This window comes from Crocodylus siamensis, chromosome 3, assembly GCF_052110815.1.
Source record: "Crocodylus siamensis isolate JL-2025a chromosome 3, ASM5211081v1, whole genome shotgun sequence".
Taxonomy (NCBI): Eukaryota; Metazoa; Chordata; order Crocodylia; family Crocodylidae; genus Crocodylus; species Crocodylus siamensis.
In genome coordinates this window covers 114,232,172-114,253,676 of record NC_143397.1, presented here as the reverse complement: position 1 = coordinate 114,253,676, position 21,505 = coordinate 114,232,172, and the positions used below count along the sequence as shown (strand labels likewise).

Sequence of the window (21,505 nt, the reverse complement as noted above, 5' to 3'; positions counted from 1 at the left end):
GCTGGGGCACCTCGGTCTCTTGCTTCCCTTCCCTTCTCCAGCTTCTGGAGCCTTTGTTGGGGAGGGTGACATGAGGTGGAGTGGCCTGCAGGAAGCCTGCACCAAAGGCAATGGGGGAAGAGGGAGTTGTGGTGCAACAGGATTCCCATATGCTATGCGGCCCTGGCCACTGCAAAGTTGAATAGCCCTAATTTTAATTCTTCCCTGATTATCTAACTTCGAGATGAGAAGGAAAAAGCTGTCTTGTGGGTGAAAGTGATGACAAAATATCATGCGATTGCTTAGGTGGGTGGTCCGTGTGTTTTGTAAGGGTAATGTTTTTGTTTTGATACAGTTTGTTTTTAGACTGTGTGTCAAACAAAGCCTCTTTTGAAGTGGAGTTTTTGGAATAAGCTCAATTCAGTCATGGGAGAATAGACTTTTGGATGGTTATATTGAACCAATCCCTGGGCCAATGCATAGCAAACCTTTAAAAATAAAGACCATATTACTGTTCCAGTTAATTATCCAAACTGCAAGCTTTTGCCTCCTCATAGTCTCTGGTGGAATTGTTTGTCAAGTAACACAAGCCTGAAGGTCTGTATGTCTGAGATGAACATGGAGCGATGACATTTTGACTTCTTAAACTGGAAAAAAAATACATATATTTTTATAAATGAAAAAACATTTGGGCTTTTAGGATCAGAAACTATATCATTTCTTTCTCTCCTATTTCCAAAGGTAAAGCTTGTCAAGTTGTATTTGATATTAACTCACTGGGTCAGCGGCATCAAATCTAAGTTTGACAAATCTGTAAGTTTCGGGTCCCAGTATGCAAATTGCTGTTGGTCTTCAGACAACCTGTCAAACCTTGGAATTCTAGTCACTGGATCAGTTTCTTGATTTACTGTGTAAATCTAGTCCTTCAATATGGAGAGACAGTAGGTTTGTTTGTTTGTTTCTTTGTTCAATGTACATGTCACCCTGCCCAACAAAGGCTTATGGCACCTTAGATTTAATGGATAGGGTGCTACGCAATGTAAAAATCTTACCTGAAAGGAAAACAACCATTGAATCCCTGGGGGTAAAAATTGCATACCTGAATAAAAGCAACATGATACTAGGATTGTACTACTGGACACCTAATCAGAAGAGTAAAAGTGATTATGAAATGCTTAGGGAAATTAGAGAAGCTTCAAAAATAAGATAAGATAGGCAGTAATAATGGGAAACTTTAACTATCCTCACATAAAGTGGGTAAACCCTTCATCAGGATGAAATGCAGAGGTAATATTTCTGGATGTAATAAATAACTGCTTTCTAGAATAACTCATCTGGGAACCCACAAGATGAGAAGCAATTTGAGGTCTAATCCTAAGGAACACACAGTACCTGATTCAAGAGGTATCTGTAGGTGAGCCCCCCTGTAATAGTGGCCATAACATGATCCAAATTTAATTTCCTTCTTGGGGAGCAAGCTCAAAAAATCCACCAGGCCCATATACATCTTGAGCAAGGGAAATGCACAAAGATGAAGAAGCTAGTTAAAAAAAGTTAAAACAGTGGTCTTCAGGTAAGTCTGTGGGAAGGGAAGGGGAGGGGAAAGGGCCATGGTGGGGTGGGGCAGATCAAGGCCCCAGCCCTAGTTCCACTCCCTCCCTCACTGCTAGGGCCTTGATCATCCCCTGCCGCCGCGCCCCCCCCCCCCCCCCCCCCCCAAAAAAAAAAAGTGAGGGAGAGACAGGCCCTGCACAGGCAGGGTGGAGAACAGAAGTGTGAGCAGCTTGTCTGAGGGTGGGGCATGTGCCCCCAGATCTGCACTCAAGGTTGGGCAGTGCAGGCTAGGGCCAGGGTAGCACCAGGCTCTTCCTGTCTGGGTTTTCCTGATGCCGGGTGGCTGCAGCAGCGGCAGCTCTGGGAGCAGGACCAAAAGGTGAGGGGGTGGGGGGTCACCGCTCCCAGAACCACCACCATCTGCAGCGAGTGCAGTGTGGGCTAGGCCTGGTGGGAACAGCCCGATGCAGCCTTCCAACCTGCAGCTGCAGCCTGCCCTCTTCCACACCCACCAGCCCCTGGCCCCCATGTTTTCAGGGGGAGGAGAAGGCTGTGTTGGATTGTTGCCACCAGGCCTGGTCTACACTACACTCGGCAGCGGTGCTGGGAGCAAGGGTTGTAGGGGCTATGCCCTGCCCTGCTCTCAGCACTGCTGCTGCAGCTGCCTGGCCTGAGCACAGCTCAGCACTGTTCTGGCCCCCTTTTTTTTTCTCCCTCCTCCCCAGCCCCCCCACATGCAGATCTGGGGGCGCATGCCCCCCAGTGCCCTCCCGAGCCTCGTGTCATCCACCCCCCCCTCCCCACTCCCCCTGGATGAGATGTTCATGGCTCCATCCTGCATCCACCCCAGCTGTGCAGGGCCTGCCCCCACTCTCTACCTGCAACTGCCTGTGTTGCCTCACATTGTGGGGGGGGGACATGCCCCCCCCCCCAGTCTGCACGGTGGAGGCACCTGCTGCTGAAGGCTTTGTACCTCAAGCCCTGCTACATGCCCTGGACCTCTGCCCCTTTCCTACCCAACCAACTGACCTGCTGGGCTGAGGGGGAGTGGTGACTGACCTGCTGCGGGGGGAGGGGGTCAGCTTGCATGCTCAGCCCCCCCCCCACCGCCCAGAATAGACTTCAAAAGGCTCCAGGATCCACCGGTTGGTGACCACTGGGCTAAAAGGAGCAGTCAGTAGCATAAAAGTCCTATAGGCAGCCTGGGAACTGTTTAAAAATACCATATTAGAGGCTCAGAAAAAGTATGTGCTATAAATAAAAAATGATACCAGTGCGTCCAATGAAACCCATCGATGATTTAATAGCGGCGTTAAGGAGGCTATCTGAGACACAGTGTGGTATCCTTTGAAAAATGGAAGGTGTGCCCATATGAGGAAAATCGGTAGAGCTTACAAACTGTGTTGGGTCAAACAAGCAAAATGAGGCAGGCCAGAAAGAAATTTGAGGAGTATCTGGAAAACATGGTAAAATTAATAATAAACATGATTAAATACATCAGAGGCAGGAAGCCAGCAAGAAAATCAGGGTGACTATTTGATGACCAAGGTGTAAAAAGTTAAGTGCACTCAGGAATGATATTGGCAGAATTCCCATACCAGATCAATTCTTCCTAGTAGATGGAGAGTCTGGAGAATTGGATCACATTGAATTGACAACAAAAGACATTTCAGAACAAATTGATAAATTAAATACTACTAAATTGCCAGGATGGCATTCATCCAAAAGTTCTCAGGGACTCAGAGGTGAAATGCAGAACTCTTGGCAGTAGTATGTAACCTGTAATTATAAATGGCCTCTGTGCCAGAAGATGACATGTTACCAACATACCACCCATCTTCAGAAAGGCTTCCAGAGGTGATCCTGGAAACTACATACCAGTGATGGTCACTTCCATCCCTAGTAAATTAGAATTATAGCAAAGTAGGGGTGAAGGTACCTTACAAGATCATTGTGCTCAGGGCAGGATCATCCCTGACAAACATCCCAGTCAATATGGAGTTCGTCCATCCTACTCTTGAAAACTTCAGGATATAAATTCCACAACTTCTACATAGCCTGTTTCAATGTTTGACCACCTTCATAGTCAGAAAGTTCCTCCTAATCTCCAGGCTAAATTTTCTTCAGGTCTTTTTGCCCTAGTCTTGTCCCCTGTGGTCACAGAGAAAAGCCCATCTTCATTCTTTCTATAACCTTCAGGAATTTAAAGACTGTTCTCAAATCCCCTTACAGTCTTCTCTTCTGTAGACTAAATAACCCCAACTCTTTAAGCCTTTCTTCAGAAGTCTTTCTTCCCACGACCGTAATCATTTTTGTCTCTGTCTGCTGGACTCTTTCCAATCTGTCCACATCTTTCTTTAAGTATGAATCCCAAAACTGGCTGCGGATTTTTCAATAAAGATAATATCAGCAGTGACATGGACAAATATAACATTTTGGGAAAAAGTTATAGTTTTTTTGTCAGGAGAAATCCTGCCTCACCTATCCTCTGGAGTTCTCTGCAGCTGTTAATTCACCACATCCATGTGCTTGTTCAGTTGACAAATGCTTTTTAAAAATTGAAATATTCCAACAAGTTCTGTCACCATGAGTAAATCCTGGATTTTGTAAAGGTGGGTGGGGAATCAGGGACCAGTGCTGCAGGACCAGCTATATACTTCCTTCTTCCCTATCCCCCTTGGGATTGCCACCAGAGCAGCCAAGTTCCTGTGTGATGCTGGCAAGTTGCATCAGCCAGACTCTTCACAAGTGGTCATTAATTATGTTTCCCATTCTCTGGGGCCAGACTTGAGACCATGGAGTCTGATTTGCAGACATGTTGAGCACTTCCAGCTGCAACTGAAGTCAATGGAAGCTGTGAATTGCATATATAAAGAATATGTAATAGTACATAATTGTATCCTAGATGTCTTGAATTGGGCATCCAAAACTTAATGGATGCTTTTGATGCAAATCTTTTGTACCTCATTTCCCCATCTGTAAACCGAAAACAATGCCAGCAGCTTACCTCACTGGTATGCTCTGAAAAGATGTTTTTATGAAACTCTAAGTTGTTGTAGTGAGGAGTGCCATAGAAAGACTTGTGAGAAAATTATCCACACCCTACTCTGAAGACGCATTTGTTAGTTAGCAATAAATAAACCAATAGCTGTATGCATTGAACAGTAGTGGAGGCACAATATTCTGTCATGTTGCTGAGCAGTAACTGTTAATTCTTTGCTCAAGTAGGGCACGTGCCCTAGTGAAATAGCTGTATGGTTGTATAAAGACTGTAGCTGCAGATACATCTGTGCACAGGAATTCTAAATTACAGTTGCCAAATCTAGCTTTAAATCCAGCTTTTTTTTAAATTTAAATCTAGCTTTAAACCCCCCCCAGCTATGCAGTGTTTGACTTAATGTTAAATGTTATTTTCTTTGAAAGCTTCATGCCAGTTCCCCACACTGCTATAAACTGTACCTGTTCAAGTACTTTTTATGCTGAGTTGTTTAAAAAAAAATATATCGCATCCTTGACTGACATTACAATGCTAGGCTAAACTGTGTGGTATAGATTTGACCTCTGTATTGGAGGCCATGTTTATTACATGTTTTCAGTTACTGCCTGAGGTGCATAGTATGTACACAGCCTTTTCTTTTAATATGTTCACAGTCCTCCTGTTAGACGCCAGAGAGCAAGAAGGGATCGTCTGTCTCGACATAACTCTATTAGTCAAGATGAAAACTATCACCATCTTCCATATGGACAGCAACAAGCAATAGAAGAGCCCCGCGCCTTCCATCCCCCGAATGTATCCCCTCGTATGTTGCACCCGGCTGCTCACCCACCGCAGCAAAATGCAGTGATGGTTGACATTCATGAACAGGTAAGAATACTAGCAGCATAAAAGCTGACCATTTGGAGGACACTGCCCTTTTCTAACTCTTACAAGCAACAACCAAAAAAACCCCTCTAGGTAGTTGGCAATAAAGATGGTAACACTCTTTCTTTCTCCTGGCTGCATCTTGTTGGCGAGTCCTTTTGAGGCTTTTGGTGACCTGGGAGCTGCACAGTACAATAAAAATGTCACAAAATACTGTTTATAAAAATATCAAAACCTAATAGAGGACATTTTGCCACGGCATCCATTACCATTGTTCTGAGGGCCTCTGATGGGTTTTGTGAAATAATGAAATGAGGATAGAGTATCTTTGTATGTGAAATACCTTTCCTTGACTATAGGTGCTTTTACAGAGTTAAAATATACCACGTGAAAAGAGAATTCACAATACAGAGAATTGACTGCTGATCTGATGGTAGAAAACTTGAAAGCCTTTTCATTTCACCACCAAATTGGTCACTCTGCTCTTCATCTACTGCCTGCCCAAGTAGGAAGCTGAACTTTGCAGTATATCCCCAAAGTTAACCATGTTCTGTTCTGAGAGACCAGGCTGTGGAACACGTTCTAGACTCAAGTATCTTTTGCAGAAAATGTCTGATATAACCCTGTCCTGTTCATGTGAAAGGGACTATAGCTGAAGTGCATTTGTTGGCTGCCATTACATGGCATCTAAGGGGAGAGAGAGAGAGTTGTTTTGTCCAGTAGGTTACAATGTTTAGAGTTTAAGTTGAAAAACAACCCCACTTTGTACATGGATTTATAGTTCATGCATGTGACAGATCATTGGTTTTCTGTGTACTGCCTGCAAAGCGCTGCTCAGATAAGCAGGCAGTTGATCCACACACAAGTCTAAAACTGGTGGCCCCCTAAACTTCCTAGAATCTTAATGTCAAAATGGTGACCAAATTCTTCATCCCATTCTGAGCGATGAGACTATATGGTGATAAACCTGGAGAAAGAAAGGGTCCCACCACACCACTTCTCTACCTTCTAAGTGGTTCTCAGTTGGGGTGCCATGATGCAGGTGTCCAGGTAAAACTACCCCTGTCGCAGGGCTGTGGCATGCACACACTCCTACTGCATTAGGGTTTTCTGATAGCCCTAAAGCAGATGAAATGGGCTTAGGCTGTAGCCTTTACCATTCTAACTCATTTCAGAAATAGGCAGGTATGATGATTCCACCTACCTGACCCAGTTCTGTTTTAGGGTTATCAGAGAGCCCTAATGCAGGAGGAGCATGAACACATGTTCCAGCCCTTCCTAAACTGGCAATGCAGCTGGCACATGGAGCAATTTTAGCCAGAGGTAGCAACACCCAGTTGAGAAGCACTGTGGTAAGTCAAGGCAGCACAGCAGTGTTCCTCAACCAGGGATGCTGCTGCATTCGGAGAATTGAAGGAGTGTGATTGAAAATGCTGAGCCACCTGCCCTAAATATCCTGTCTGACCAAATGTCAATGTTGCCATGGTAAGGTGATGCTTGGCCCTTGATCTACTTTGGGAAGGGAGTACATTTATTTCTTCCTAAATATCAGAGTTTGTCTGTACTGTAAGCAAAATAGTCTTTTCTGGATACTCACCTGGCACTACTGCCACTATCTAGAAGTCTGCTAACCCTGTCACAAAGCATCTCCATTTGTTACCTGGGACAGTGCTAGGGCAACAGTCACTTAAACTATGGACCTCCAAGAATTCTTTAAACAGACATATGTGAAAGCTGAGGCTTGGAGTTCTAATTGGTCATCTGTGCAGCATTACTTTTGATTTGGCTTCTGCATGTTCTGCCAAATTCAGGAAAGTAGCCATCTTTAAACCAACTCTCATTTCCATACAGGGGTGTTCCTGGCTGTTAGCTTCCAAGTGGTGGGACTTACAGACATTTCTTGAGCTTCAGTCTCAGGGTGGGAATCTACAGAGATGGTCATTGTTGGAGAAAAATGAAGCTAATACGAAATTCTTATTGTTTGAAGATACAAATCTCTGGATTTCCATCCACACATTCCTGCCTCAGAGTTGGGAAGATTCTTTAACTACTTGTAGATTTTTTTTTCTTTAATTGGTTTTTATGCAGGAATTACTGTCTCCTTTTTGTAAGGAGCTAACTTTAGTTTGTGAGTGGGCCCTTACAAGAATTTGAAATGCTTTTTAGTACCTATAATGGTGCCTCAGAGAATTTAACATTTTGCTTTGAGAGTTCCCTCCTGGTTTTGTATAGGATGCACTGATCCAAGAGTAATAATCCACTGGAGACGATATTTTTAGAGAACAAGAATTACAGATCTGTAACTTCATTTTATACCTGAAGTATAACATGTATTTTTCTGGGATGTAAGTGAACATTTGTTTTGGATATCATACCATAACTGTTCAGACCCATCTAAATGGTGTAAATTAACAAAATTATTGAGAGTTGTCTATCTTTCAATGCAGATTCACCAAGGCACAGTTCCCGTCTCATATACAGTAACAACGGTGGCACCACATGGGATTCCACTTTGCACAGGCCAGCACATACCAGCTTGCAGTACACAGCAGGTCCCAGGGTGTTCTGTGGTTTTCAGTGGACAGCACCTCCCCGTCTGTAGTGTACCACCTCCAGTAAGTAGAATTTTCTAATCACAAAGGCTTAGTCCCCCAATTGTGTGAGGTGGCCAACTTGTAGCTGCACTGCTAATATGGTTTTATTAGTTTGCGCTGAATCGAGCAATGGTGTTAGTTGTAAAAGTAAAGTGGACTTTTAAACTTTATGCGGGGTGTGTGTACTTGCATGCTATATTTATAATGGTGTAATACTAATTTTGATAGTCAAAGTAAAGTATGGTAAGGAACTGGAGCATAAATATCCAGAGTTGCTTTATATAATTCCAGAAACCTGGAAGAAAAAGTAACTAAAGTTGGTCTAGTAGTAGTAGGAAATCTACTGAGAATAATTGATTTGGAAGAAAGCTTATCCAGGGATTGGGTACACATGAAGAATAATCAGTTTTCTAATTATCTCTAAAAATTGGGGGGGGGGGGTTGTAAGCCCTTGCAATATTCAGAAAGACTAATACAGACAATAGTTATCACATTTATTTGGAAACTCATAATTACGGTCTAGTAACTTGGTCTTGTAACTATGATTCTTATACATTTCTCGGCTCCAGTGTACTAACTGGAAGGAGTTATCTAGTCAGATTTCAGAGATGAAAAGGTATGAACAATGTGGCTAGAAATTATCTTTAGATAGCAAATAAAGATAATATTTACAGTTACATTCCCATACACCTTACTATCAAAATGATAATTGTCATTTAAGTGCTCATAGTTCATGTAGACCATTAGAAATGAGAAAAGTAGACTCTCTGCAGACAAGGGCATAACAAAGGCATCTTAGTAGATTTTTGTTTAGTTTTTTAAAGAAGGGAGTCTTTCAGGAGGTAATTTCTATGGAAAATAATCATCTCCTTCCCAGTAACCATTTGTAATAAAAATGTTTTTGAGTTTGAACAAAAAGCAACCCCTAATGGCAGTTTTGAGTTGTGCATTTAGAGGACTTATCTGTAGAGATTTCACTCTTAGTGCACGTATGCCCTGTCTGCTTCAAATTGGATTCCTTTGGCCAGTAGAATCTATTAGGAGCCACACGGATGCCCTAGATATCTTTTGTGTCTCTTTTTGAAGGGCAGAAAGAGCAGAGTTGGCCTATCCAGCAGCAGTGTTTGCATACATGGTTTGTTTTTTTTCACCCAACAGAGGCCAGATTTCTTCAGGACCTTAATCAGAGTTGTTCCCCAGTTTGCTAGCCCCCTTCTGCTTGGGAACTCCATGTAGTGTTGATGGGGTTCATGCGGTCCCCCTCTTCACCTCATAGCAAGCCATTCCCTGTGTTTCCTTTCTATGCAGACTGCCTTTTGAGTAGCCATTACATCTACCTGAAGAGAACCCCTCATAGACTGTTTCATAAGGACAGGATTACTCCGATACCTTGCCCCAAATTCCTAACCAGAGTCTTTTGAGAGTTCTGTATGTATGAACCATTTCACCTTTTGGTTCCTTCTCTAGGCCTCATTCAATCCCAGTGAAGCCTGTCTTCACACACTTGATGCAGTAAAGACATTATTCTGCTTTATTCTGCTTTTGTGCAAGGTTTTGCACTCCTCTGTACTGCTTCACATATCTAGGAGTTGTGAATTGATATTGTGGGGTAGGGAACACATTAATGTAATAAGAACATTGGCTTCCTAAGTAAAGGATTGTCCTGATTTTATAGGCTTTGATTTAACAATATGCTAATCTGTCATCTTTAATAAATAAGACTGTATTTTATATGCCGTATATCAATATATGCATATCAGTCTGGTTGGAAACACTGTTCAACATGGGCACCTTGGAGGCATCAGTTCCATACCAGTGTAACTTTTCTGTTTTAAATGAAGTTCGCAGTGTGCATTCAGCTCCTGTGTATTTAAAAGACTGCTTGAGCAGTGAATATTGCTCATATAATCTGTAAAAAATCTTCGTGTTTGATTATCATCTTTGCTAGGGACTCTTTAAATTGAAAATTATTTATACCCATGTCAAGACCCTTTATGTTTCCAAATGCTGTTGCAGGTAGGTTCAGGGGCAAGGGAAAACAGTTTTAATTCTCATCTCTTGTTCCTTGCTGAGTGTGTTTTTCTGTTCTTGTGACAGCCTAGATGCCTGCTGATAGCATTTTCTCTTAGTAGAACTTTAATAGCAACACTTTAGTCCAACTCACAGGTACATAGAAGCAATATTAAATTGAGAAGTTCTGCAATTGAAGAGCTCTGAATCCTGGGGTATTTGAAATTTGGTAGTCTTCCACACAATGCAGATATTTGCAATGCAAATACCAGTATTTGGGTACATATGGTAGTACATTTCTGCAGAGTCCCATATAAGCCTACATTTGACTGACCATGGCAGTGAAATTGTATTCCAGCTGGTAAAAAATCCAGTGGGGAGGGCAGGCTCACATGGCCCCCAAAGAGCTAAGAGCAACAGATTAAACTGGGGGTGGGGAAAAATACCAAGTTGGAAAGTGATTCAGATGGCCTCAGTCACTGCCAGTGGAACATCAGTTTAATTTCTTCAGTTTCCTATGACCTGAGGAACAACAGAGGACACAAAGAAAAGGTCCAGGCTGAAAGCACCTGCCACAATAAAATGTCCGAAGAATTCATTCTATGGAACCCCTCCCGGAATATTTGAAACACTAATATTGGAAAGCACAGAAGAAAATCTTTACTTTCTATTTGTAAATGTTTTGCAAATCGTTACAAATGTTTAGAATGCCGTAATCCAACTGGTGAATGACTGTATAGCCCCTGTTAGATGGAACACGCTCGTGCATGTTTGAACCATCTTCACCTAATTTGGTAACTTCATCCACACAGTCTTGTTAATATTCTATAACAGTATTTTCAGCGCATAACAAACCTGCATAAAAACACAAATGTGATTTGTATACAGATGCCGTTTAATCTGTTTGGTCAAAATGATAATACATGAAGTTGGTTCTTTTTAGCAAACCACTGTTAAAAGAATTGGATCACAATGCAACATGAGGATGAGGAAATCCCCAAATTAGGTTGCTTGTACTTTTGCACTTGTGCATTGCAGTACTTTTTTTATTATTGTTTACAGGCAATAAGCTATTATTTCCACTAGACTTCTCATTTGGTGCATATAAATTTACAAAAGAAAAACACATTTTAGATTACTGTATCACCTCTTAGGTTCATAGAACTGTTCCAGAAAAGTTAAGACTTTTTTTGTGTTAAGAGGGCTTTATTTTTGGGATTAAGGCAGTTAAAAAGCTCACATCTGTGTAAACTTAAAGAAAAGATGCCTTAGTGAGAGGTGAGATCTAGAATGTTTCAGCCTATAAAGTTGTGATGGTGGACAGTTGTAAGACACTGGAAAAGGCTTGTTGGAATAGAAATAGCTAAGCATCTCTATAAATATCATTGCATAGCCCTACTATACTATATGTAAATGTTATGAAACAAAATTCTACATGATTTTGTTTATAAAAACACAAAATGAATTAAAAATTATCTGAATCTGCAGTATAATGCGATTGTAAGCAATGAAGATGATGTCAGCATTGACTAATAATGATCATGTGTAGCAAGATGAATGTTCATATATCTGAAGAACTTAAGAGCCCATTGCAGTACCGCAGTGTACAAGTACATGTCTTCTAATATGACATCCTGTGTAACACAGGTCACAGAGATCACCCAGCAATCTCTGCTCGTCGTGGCTCCTGTTTAATGTTAACCTTTGATGTAAATTATGTGACCTAAGAGATTTCTCAAAAACTTGTGTGTTATAATAGTTCATGTTCTATTTTATGGAATAGATTGCCTGGTGAAGTTGTAGACATCATTGAAGGTGTTCAAGAAGAGGCTGGGTAGGATCAAAGTTAATCTAGGAGTAACTATTCCTGTGTTCTGCTATGGGCATTTCCCATGGTTCTGGGTTTTGCTGGTTGCCACATAAGGACCATGAGGGGAATTTTTCCCCCTTCTGCTGCTATGTGTTAGGGGTGCTTCTTTTAAGCCTTCCACAGCAAAGGCCTGGGGATTTTGACTGGGGTGTGCCAGTGCTCCTGTTGGGACTTAAACCTGGAGGTTCCTGGCTAGGGTCTTTCTCCTCTAGTCAGGGTCAAGCCAATTGTCATACCTGGGGCCGGGAAAGAATTGTACCACTAGTCAGATTGGTATGGGTTGTAGGTCGGGAGCTTGCCTTCTTCTGTAAAGGGCAGGTCTCCCTCTTTGTTGGATCTCTCAAGTGTAACCTGGGGCAGGGTAAAGTGTTGTCTTGTAGTTGACCACAGTGAGTTAGGGTGATTACACCTCCAGCAATGTAATATAGTCTTTTAAACTACATCTCCTTACTATCTGTAAAGTCAGTATATGTATGTGCAGTATAGTGTGTGGACTGCCAGAATATTATAACAAAGACCTTGTGCTTTAGCTAAACAGTTTGGTAGATGGCAAGTATTTCATTTTTAAAGGATGGTCTGTTAAACCTCCAGTATGGTTTTACATTTAATTTTACAGCTACATTTATTTCATCTTTCAGTGGCACTCATTACTGATCAAAAATAGCTGAAGAGAAGGACTAGCATTCTAGTGACGGGTGAAACCCAAGGCAATGTTCCTTTGCCTGCAGAGCTGGAAGTGAAACTGAAAATTTCCCATGAAATACTTACCTTTCACCCCAACTTATGCTCTCATGACTGAGAGCCTTGAAGCATGCCCTGGGCATGCAGTTTCACAGTGGGGGGGAACTGTTTTGACAGTAATTCTAGCTTTGTTACCCACACTGGTATCCATATGCTTTTCAAAGCTTCTGGAGATGGAGAAGAATTGAACGGTGCTTTATGAGATATTTATAGACTCGGACAACAGAACGTGAAGGACAGCATCAGCTCTGACACTATCAGTTGCCAACTATTGTTTAGAATGGCTCCATGGCAGGGATGGGCAAAATGCGGCCCGGAGGCCAGATGTGGCCTGCCAGGCCATTCTATTCGGCCCACAGGCCCCCTAAAAAAAATTTAGAAAATTTAATATTAATCTGCCCTGGGCTGCCTGTCATGCGGCTCATGCTGCCCTCGATGGCTTGCCAAAACTCAGTAAGTGGCCCTCTGCCCAAAATAATTGCCCATCCCTGCTCTGCGGCCATGTAGATAGGCACATGGCTACATGGAGGCAGTTCTTACAATGAACAGAACCTACCATATTTCCTCAAATATAAGACAAGGTTTTTTCCCCCAATTAGAATGAGGGGGAGAAAGCCCATAGTCTTATATTTGCATACTAGCCCCCCCCTTCCCCTCTGTATTGAATACATTGCCAATCATTAAAGTGCTGCTTAAAGCAGCATGTACTTAATCATGGAAACCAACTATGAAGTTGATTGCAGCCCATGCTAAGCATGCCCATAAAACACATGACCCATATTAGGCAAACATGCTGATGGGGACCTTTTTTTTTTTGAGGGTGGCATCCTATGTGCAAGCTCCAGTCTTGAAAGCCTTGAAGTTCAGATGCCCCCTAGTCTTGCTTGCTCCTAACCAAAAGGCCAAGGAGCAGCTAGGGGTAAAGCATAAAAGTAGTCTCCCACAGCCATGAAATTGATGGGGAACTTACCCCAAGATTAGTGCAGCCTATCTAAATAAAACACGCTGATGGGAACCTTTTTTTTAATTTAAGTGTGGGTATTCCCTATCACCGAGTCTGGAAGTCTGCAATACCAAGCTAGAACCAGGAGGGTCAGTCAGCCCTGATGCCCTCCCCTGGATGCCAGAAATGCTTGATCTTAAGACGGTGCCATACGGGTAGGGTATGGTACCCATTGTGCTCAGTCCCCCTAAGCACCAACTCTTTTTCACGTCATGGTGAACTACTACATGAAATAATTTTCAACTTCCACAACTGAGTAGCACCTCTCTTTCCCATTTCCAATGATTTCTGTTTTGTCACCAGACTTTACATGTCCAGCAAACATCCCAAAACTTCTGTGTAGCTGAGAGGCTCTGTTGCTTTGTATTCAAGTAAATGCAGTGCTTCTTTAAGGAGTCCTTGCCAAATAAGTCTTGCCTGGTCCTGAAAAATGCTGGGCATACTGTTAATAAGTATTAAGGGTCATCTAAAGTGAAGGGGACATGGTACTTGGCAGCTTTGGTCTGTGATGATAAACCTCAGAAATCTGTTCCTCATAGGAAATGCTTCTTGCTACATGAAGGTCACATAAATGAATCTGGGTTCAGTTTTTGATTGTTCTCAGGGTAGCAAATGGGGTATCTTTTTTAATGTTGTTGTCTTCTAATGAACAAAAGCCTGTTACAGCAATATTCAAGTAAGATGCAAAATTGTAAATGCATTGTCTCATTTTTATTTCATTTATTTATTTATTTTACAGATGCTTCAGGCATGCTCAGTCCAACACTTACCTGTACCATATGCAGCATTCCCGCCCCTTATTTCTAGTGACCCGTTTCTTTTGCATCCTCCTCACCTCTCCCCCCATCATCCTCCTCACCTGCCACCTCCAGGCCAGTTCGTTCCTTTCCAAACGCAACAGTCACGGTCGGTATGTAACAGTTCTTATTTATTTAACTTCCCTAGAATTTTTGGGTCTAGATCAGCAAGTTAAATTGTAATACTTTTGATGGCTGTCTGGTAGAGAAATGAGTGGGTTTGGCTCATGTGCAGTAATCATAACAAATTTCTGGTGCTATGACAAAGCTTCCTGAGCATGTCCATGGTCTGTAAAAGTCATTGTTAAAAGAAATTATAGCATTAATCCTCATCTTTATTCTTTCAGGATTTCCTCAACCATCCCCTTTTTAGCTGCTTCCACTCCTGTCAGTGCCTAGTGGATATTTGCTTTCTGACAGACTACCTGCTGTTCCTGGGAGCAGGAGAGACTTTTAGAAAAGCTAACCATAGTCCAGCAGAAGACTCAGGAAAACAATGACAGACAGAGAGAAGAAATCATGGAATAATTTCCATTTCCCACCCTAGACATCTGTCTTTAAATGACAAATAATTTTGTACCCACAACAAAGAAGAAAAATATAGTGAGTTTGGACTTGAAAAATGCCAGAGCACGTAATACCCCTTAGAGGTGTTAGACATAGCTTGTTTTAAAAGGCTTTAAGAGCTCTGTGATAGGGGCTTATACAGAAAAGGGAGTGAGGCAACTATTTTTCATTCTGGACATAAAGAACAAGTGAGACTTCACAATTCCCACTCATTAACTCTTGCTACACCCACTTTCTCTTTTATATATTTAATTGGCTGACAGTTTAGAAGATGCCAGTTTTTGATTGGACAAATACAAAATGGCAGTCTTGGTATGACTAACAGATACTGCTTGGGTCTGTGCCTGCATCTAGTTATACAAGCCTCTGGTGTGATTTCATTAAAATCAGGTGAAGGATGATGAACCCTCTCTGAGCCTGACATACACTCAAGGATATGCCTTCACTGCCAAAATGTGCATTAATTTAAATTAAAATAGAAGAGAAAGCACAACCGCTTTGTTTATAACTTAAAAGTCTGAACCTAAACTTGATCTTCCGTGTTAACTTGAGCTCAAGTAGTAACCTCAGTTAAAAATCAAGCTGCTTTTTGCAGTAAAGGTATACCTTCAGAGTTAGTGATGTATATCAAAGAAATGCCTGTGGTACATAGTTGTTCAGAAAACAGGAAACCATTTCCTTGTCTGTTTCAAAATGGGTTCCCTTATCTTTCCTATAGTGTGTGGAGGTAGATACCAGTAATCAACAAATAAATGGGCACTTGGTGAGTTTTTAACTTTAGGGATCTTAAACCAAGACCAAGATTGGCCTGATACTGGCATGGATCTTTCCCAATGAGATGATTAATATATTAAATTACAAGAGTGCTTTAAAATAAAAAATTTGGCTAAATCCTGGTCATGCAGGGTTTCTTTTAAGTTCCATCGGAACCCATCTTTTGTTTCAGCCTCTCATCCTGCCTCCCTGCGTAGAAGTGATTGTAAAAGAAATTAACAGAAAAACTTAATTCCCAACATGTCGGGGCAGTGTGGCGAGAATAGCCTCCGTCCGCTCTTCACTTTTTCAGTGCTAGTCCCTTTAATTTCTTGACTTTCTCTGGATGCTAGTGTTAAGGCATACTCCCAATTATAGTTAACAGTGCAACTACTTGTTCTCAAAAAGTGCAGCAAAAGATTATTCTGGGTCTGGTTTGGGATCTTTCTGATGGAATTAATGCAATAGACAATGTTCTCACCAAGCCCATTGCTGGGTGCTTTGGTGATGCAGCTTATATGCTCCTTGTTGTTCAGGTTTTTACACCCAAGGGAGGGTTGCAGGTCTCTATTCCAAGAAATGAAATCTCTTGTATAACAGCTAAAGGCAAGTCTTTACTTGGGCAGCTGTCTGAAGGGAGACTTTAAAAGTTTTTTTTTTTTCTGCAACTGATAGGACTAAGGTGACCTAAGGAAGCAAAATGCAGGGAAGCAGAAGCCTCGCTAGTGTGTTCTTATCCTTTTAGTGGTTAAGGTCAAACAGGACCACAAGAAGCTGAGAGAGTTTTCTTCATTTTTCTTTCTTAAAAATGAGCTATCTAAGGCAGGGAGCAGAGTTGAAAGTACATGAAAGTGAACATAGGGTGTGCATGCCTTTTGAAAGTAGTGGGCAGGAACAATTTTGAAAATAACTATTGGATTGGTATACTTCTCTACCCCTAACCTTCCCCTTTAAAGGATTCAGCAGTTTAGGCTGCTGCCTAGCATATGTAGGCAAGTGATTCAAGGATTATCTATTTAAGTACTCCATTATTGACTTAATATTACCTTGGGTACATAGCTGGCCTGTCTTGTTTACGGTATCAGAGTGCCTCTGTCTTCCATGTGCTTATCTTCCTTTCCTCATGGAGGAATTATGAAACACTATTATTCATACTTTACAGATGGAGCTAAGTTTGCCCAGTCTAAGGCCCAGATGCCCAAAGTACTTAGGCATGTAACAAAAACATTTGAGAATTTGAGCCAGTGTGACTTACCCAGGTGATGGAGCAAGGAGTTTAACCTGGGTCTTTTGTCCTAGGTTTGCATGCTTATCCTAAGCTTGTCTGTCTTTATATAATTGTGAGCACTAAAAAACCACAGTACCTGCTATGGTTTGATTGCAAATTTGGAAGTTTGTTTCTGGCCATAACTAGCTGAGAAATGTTAAGGCGTATGAGACCCTAATTTCTGTGTTTGGGTCTAAAGAAGCATTTGGTCTTCAGTAATGCTGATGACAGTAGCCAACTTGTGCTGCATTTTGTAGAAGTGTCAGCAATTCAGAACACAAAGTTAAAAGTTCATTTTATTAGTGAAAAATTCCATCTGCATTAAATACAGCAAACCCTGTATTTTTCTTTTAGCCACTTCAAAGGATAGAGAACGAAGTAGAGCTGCTTGGAGAACATCTTCCTGTAGGAGGTTTTACCTACCCTCCATCAGCACATCCGCCAACATTGCCTCCCTCAGCCCCTCTCCAATTCTTAACACATGACCCTTTACACCAGGAGGTGTCATTTGGAGTAGTAAGTATTGCTTTCTTACTTCCCACTTGCTTGTGCTGTGCTGAAGGTCTCCATTTTGGTCCCCTGGCATTGGTTGCAAAATACAGTAAAAACACTTTATTGGAAACTCAGCTCTGAGTAGGAGAGATAAGTAGCCTGAGTAGGAGTAGCATTATGTTACAGGCTGTCATTACATACTTTTTACATACAATTTGTTTAATCTCGATTTTCTAACAAAGTCAAAGGTGCTTATTGGTGATATTAGTGACTAAAGAGGTCATTAGCCACGTTGGGCAGAAGGTAAGGCAGGGATTCATTTACCAGTAGTATTTGATAAATGTCACTTCCAGAGAACCTATAATGCCTGTTGCTTAGAAAAAGTTTCTTTCTATATTCCAACACAGTCGACTACTGCAGCACAAACTTCATGACCACAGCTTGTTTTGCATCCAGAATCCCTACTTTGAATGTTTTAACTGATCTATGCTCCTTCAGGGATTTGAAATAAAGGGACATAAGAGTTAAAATCACTTAATTCAGGTTTGCTGGACTTTATCTTGTACGCTGGATTTACGCTTTGCTTTAAACAAGTTGGCTCTGATACTTGAAGGAGTCTGGCTGCAGCAGCATGGTATTCAGTGCCGGCTAACTTACTCTGCCAAGAAGCAACATAAAATAGCCTATGTGAAGCTCCCTTTTGCTGTGGCCACGCCTGCTTCTCAAATCTGAGCTAACTCTAATTTACCTGCATTCCATTGCAATCTGCAGTATAGACATATTGGGCCCTGACGCATGCCATGTTTAAGATGTGGTACAATTGACCCATTGACCATAAGTGGTAACCTGGCCACATGTTGAGGCCAACTTATGGTGTAATAATACAGTAAACCAACAACAAAGATATTACACGTACAACATTTTACATCATTGTTGCTCATTTGTATCCCATCTTAAAATGTGTGCCATGTTAGGTCTCACCCATGACAGATCCCCACCTTCAGCTAAGCATAGAAATCTGGTAGGGGGTAACATCAGGATCTGAAATACAGCCCTCCCCAGCCAATCAATGGGGATTGGGCTGGGGGGCAGCATGAAGTTTTGGACCTAAACCTGTCTGATCGTCAGAAGCAGATGGTGCAAAGGAGGTGCCATTAGCCAAACATCAGGGTGTGTCTTCCCAATCTTGGGCTCACTGCACGCCACACCTTTTAAAAATAAATAAATAAGCATGCAGCTGGAAGCCCCAACTGCACACCCACTTTTAAGTTGCCTGGGTGTCTATGGAAGAAGCAGCTGGGGAGCGAGGAGCTCTGATCTATAGCTGTCAGCACCACTTCATGGTATGAAGCACAGGTAACAGGGGAGCCAGGAACTCCCAACTGTTCATACCCTGCATCATGGTCTTGATGCATGGGAACTTTTAAAGAGCATTGCAGAGGTGGCTTCCACACTGGGGATTTTAGATCCTGTGCCTGGCTACTCTTGCCAGGCTGCCCAGCACAGAGAATTAGCGTTTCCAGTGTGATTTAAAGTCCCCACTAGCAGAAGCCCTTCAGTTCCCTCTCACGTTGCCAGGAGCCCCTGATCCCCATCTGTGGAGCAACCAGACCAGAGCTGCAGTACACAGGGGTCTGACAATCATTGGATTGGGGCTGCCCACACTGGACTGCAATCTCCAGTTGGACCTGGGGCTATCCCAAATATCAGCTGATTTCCCCGTCTTAATAGGCAGTATAAGAAATTTTTGTCCAGTGATACTGACAATTGAAATATATGAAAACTGAAGAGGCTCACGAGTGCTGCAAACAGGAAAATAAATTAATTTCTGTGAGGAGGGTGGAGGGAATATGTCAAATCTTGTAGGTTTGTGGTTGACAAGGTTCTTTGGGTATATGTGATCGCTTTTATTAGACCAACTAAATAGTTGGAAAATTGTTCTTTGCAAGCTTTCAGGCACAAACACCCTTCTCGCATAGGGAGAGTCTGCTGGTGTTGTGTGTAGTCTCCTGGGTAGAATAGAAGCCAATATGCAAAATGCAGGTCTGTGAACATTTAAATGCATGGCAATGAGGATTAGAAGGAATTGGAGACTATAGGTGTAGGTGGGGATGGAGGAAAGGGGAGTGTTGAACTGATGATAGAAAACAGTTGGTAAAATTCAGATGGGTTACCTGGGTTTATCATATGGCAGGCAGGCTATAATATGCCATAAATACAATGTCTATATTTAGTCCATGATTTTTTGTATCCATTAGATTTATGAAGTGAAGTTCGTAGGCTCATCTGTTCTTCCCAGGAGAGCACACAAAACACCAGCAGACTCTCCCTATGCCTGAAGAAGGGCGTTTGCTCCCAAAAGTTTGCAAAGAACAATTTTTCCAACTATTTAGTTGGTCTAATAAAAGAGATATCTACCAAAGAACTGTGTCTGTCTATGTCCTTAAATTAACATGGCTACAACCAACAACCCTAAGGTTTGTGGTTTGTCTTAGTAGATTGTCTATGAAGCTCATGCCTCTGAGCCGGTTAGTTCCTAAGGTGCCACCTTTTCCTACCTTCTTTTTGACTTCAGACTAACATTACTAACAGCTCATGTAAGGCATGTTTGGCTATGTAGGTATAATTAGTGTTGACAACCCTTCCCTTGCCTGAACGTGGTTACACTGTATAAAGGTGTTTGACATCTCTAGTATAAAGACATCTGGCCCATGAAGCTGGGTCATCCATCCTGCAGGGCTTCTCACTGCATCTGCCAGAGCCACTGTCAGCATGGCCAGCACCCAATGGGGTTCATACAGCCACTACCAGAGGTAAGTGCTCTCTAGCCCCCATCTTTCCTGCCACTGAGTTTACCATTTTCAATTGCTGTTGGTAACTAAAACAGGCAGCAAGCAGTGATGGAGGCGAGTGGTGGCAGCATTAACCCCTAGGTGCTGGCAGAGGTTATGGCCCCCAGCTGATTTGTTTGACACTCCTGCCTTGTACCAATTAGCTTATTCAGGGGTAGTCTGTCCTATAGAAATTTGCCAGCTGTGTTGGCAAAGACCAATAGTTAAGATGCGGCATACAACAACAGAAGGGGTGGTATAATTATATTAATGAAATATTGCACCACTTAAAAGGCATGCTGCTTCTAGTTTAGAATTTGTGGTTCCTCCATGTGCAAGAAGCTCTGGTTGCACACTCCCTTTGTGTTGGCTAGGTCCTCAAGGAGCGTTTTTAAAGGTTTTGTGCAAGGTGTTTTTTGCATCATAGATGTTTCGCACAGAATGGTATGAGCTCTGTATTATTGTTAGGAATTGCTTTTAAAGCTAAATTGTTTCAAGCAGCTACTTGATTTTTTTTTTTTTTTTTTTTTTTTTTAAGATAATGCATCACTTTAAAAAAATCAGATTTCAACTCATTTTTAAAATAGTAATAGTAGTAAGCAACCATCAGTTCTTCTGGATCAGGGTGTATGTGTGAGAGGTCATCAGGCCCTGCATTGTGTATGTCTAGGCAGGAGTATGAAGGAGTGGAAGCTGCCCGGACCTTCCACACCCTCCCCCCCCTTTAGATTATTGAGACAGAATCCAGAGGCCAGACTGAGTCCAGACATTTGGTGCCTTGATGGCTGTAGTTACATGTGTATCTAGGAATCAAACCCAGGTCTCCCACATGGCAGACACTGAACCACAACAGTGGGTTAAAATAATAGTAGTTTAACAATAACATTTCTAAAGCTTATTTTCTTTCTCTTCATAGCCTTATCCGCCATTTATGCCTCGAAGACTTACTGGGCGCAGCAGGTATCGATCCCAGCAGCCAATACCACCACATCCTTACCATCCCAGCCTATTACCATATGTGCTGTAAGTCCTCTGAGAAACCTTTTCTAACCTGTTAAATAACTTTTATGTACTCTTTTTTTCAAATGACCCTTTCAAAGTGGATGTTAGTTTCTGCCATAAGTGTAGAAACTGTTCACTTGTAGTCATGGGTGTACCAGTGCCTGTAAGTGATTTGCTTAAACA

General features: G+C 42.0%; 1 protein-coding gene across 3 annotated transcripts in view; it reads left to right on the top strand.

The window, feature by feature from the left end:
- The window catches only part of RNF38 (ring finger protein 38), a 215,880-nt gene that overhangs the window by 181,670 nt on the left and 12,705 nt on the right, over nt 1–21,505 (top strand). For all 3 annotated transcript variants that reach the window (XR_016441306.1, XM_090039046.1, XM_090039047.1), the window contains exons 4-8: nt 5,185–5,398; nt 7,843–8,010; nt 14,353–14,523; nt 17,352–17,513; nt 21,237–21,343. Coding sequence is in view for 2 of the 3 variants with exons in the window: in XM_090039046.1 (XP_089895172.1) it covers nt 5,185–5,398; nt 7,843–8,010; nt 14,353–14,523; nt 17,352–17,513; nt 21,237–21,343 (822 nt within the window). In the remaining variant the exon portion in view is untranslated. The remainder of the gene's footprint in view (nt 1–5,184; nt 5,399–7,842; nt 8,011–14,352; nt 14,524–17,351; nt 17,514–21,236; nt 21,344–21,505) is intronic.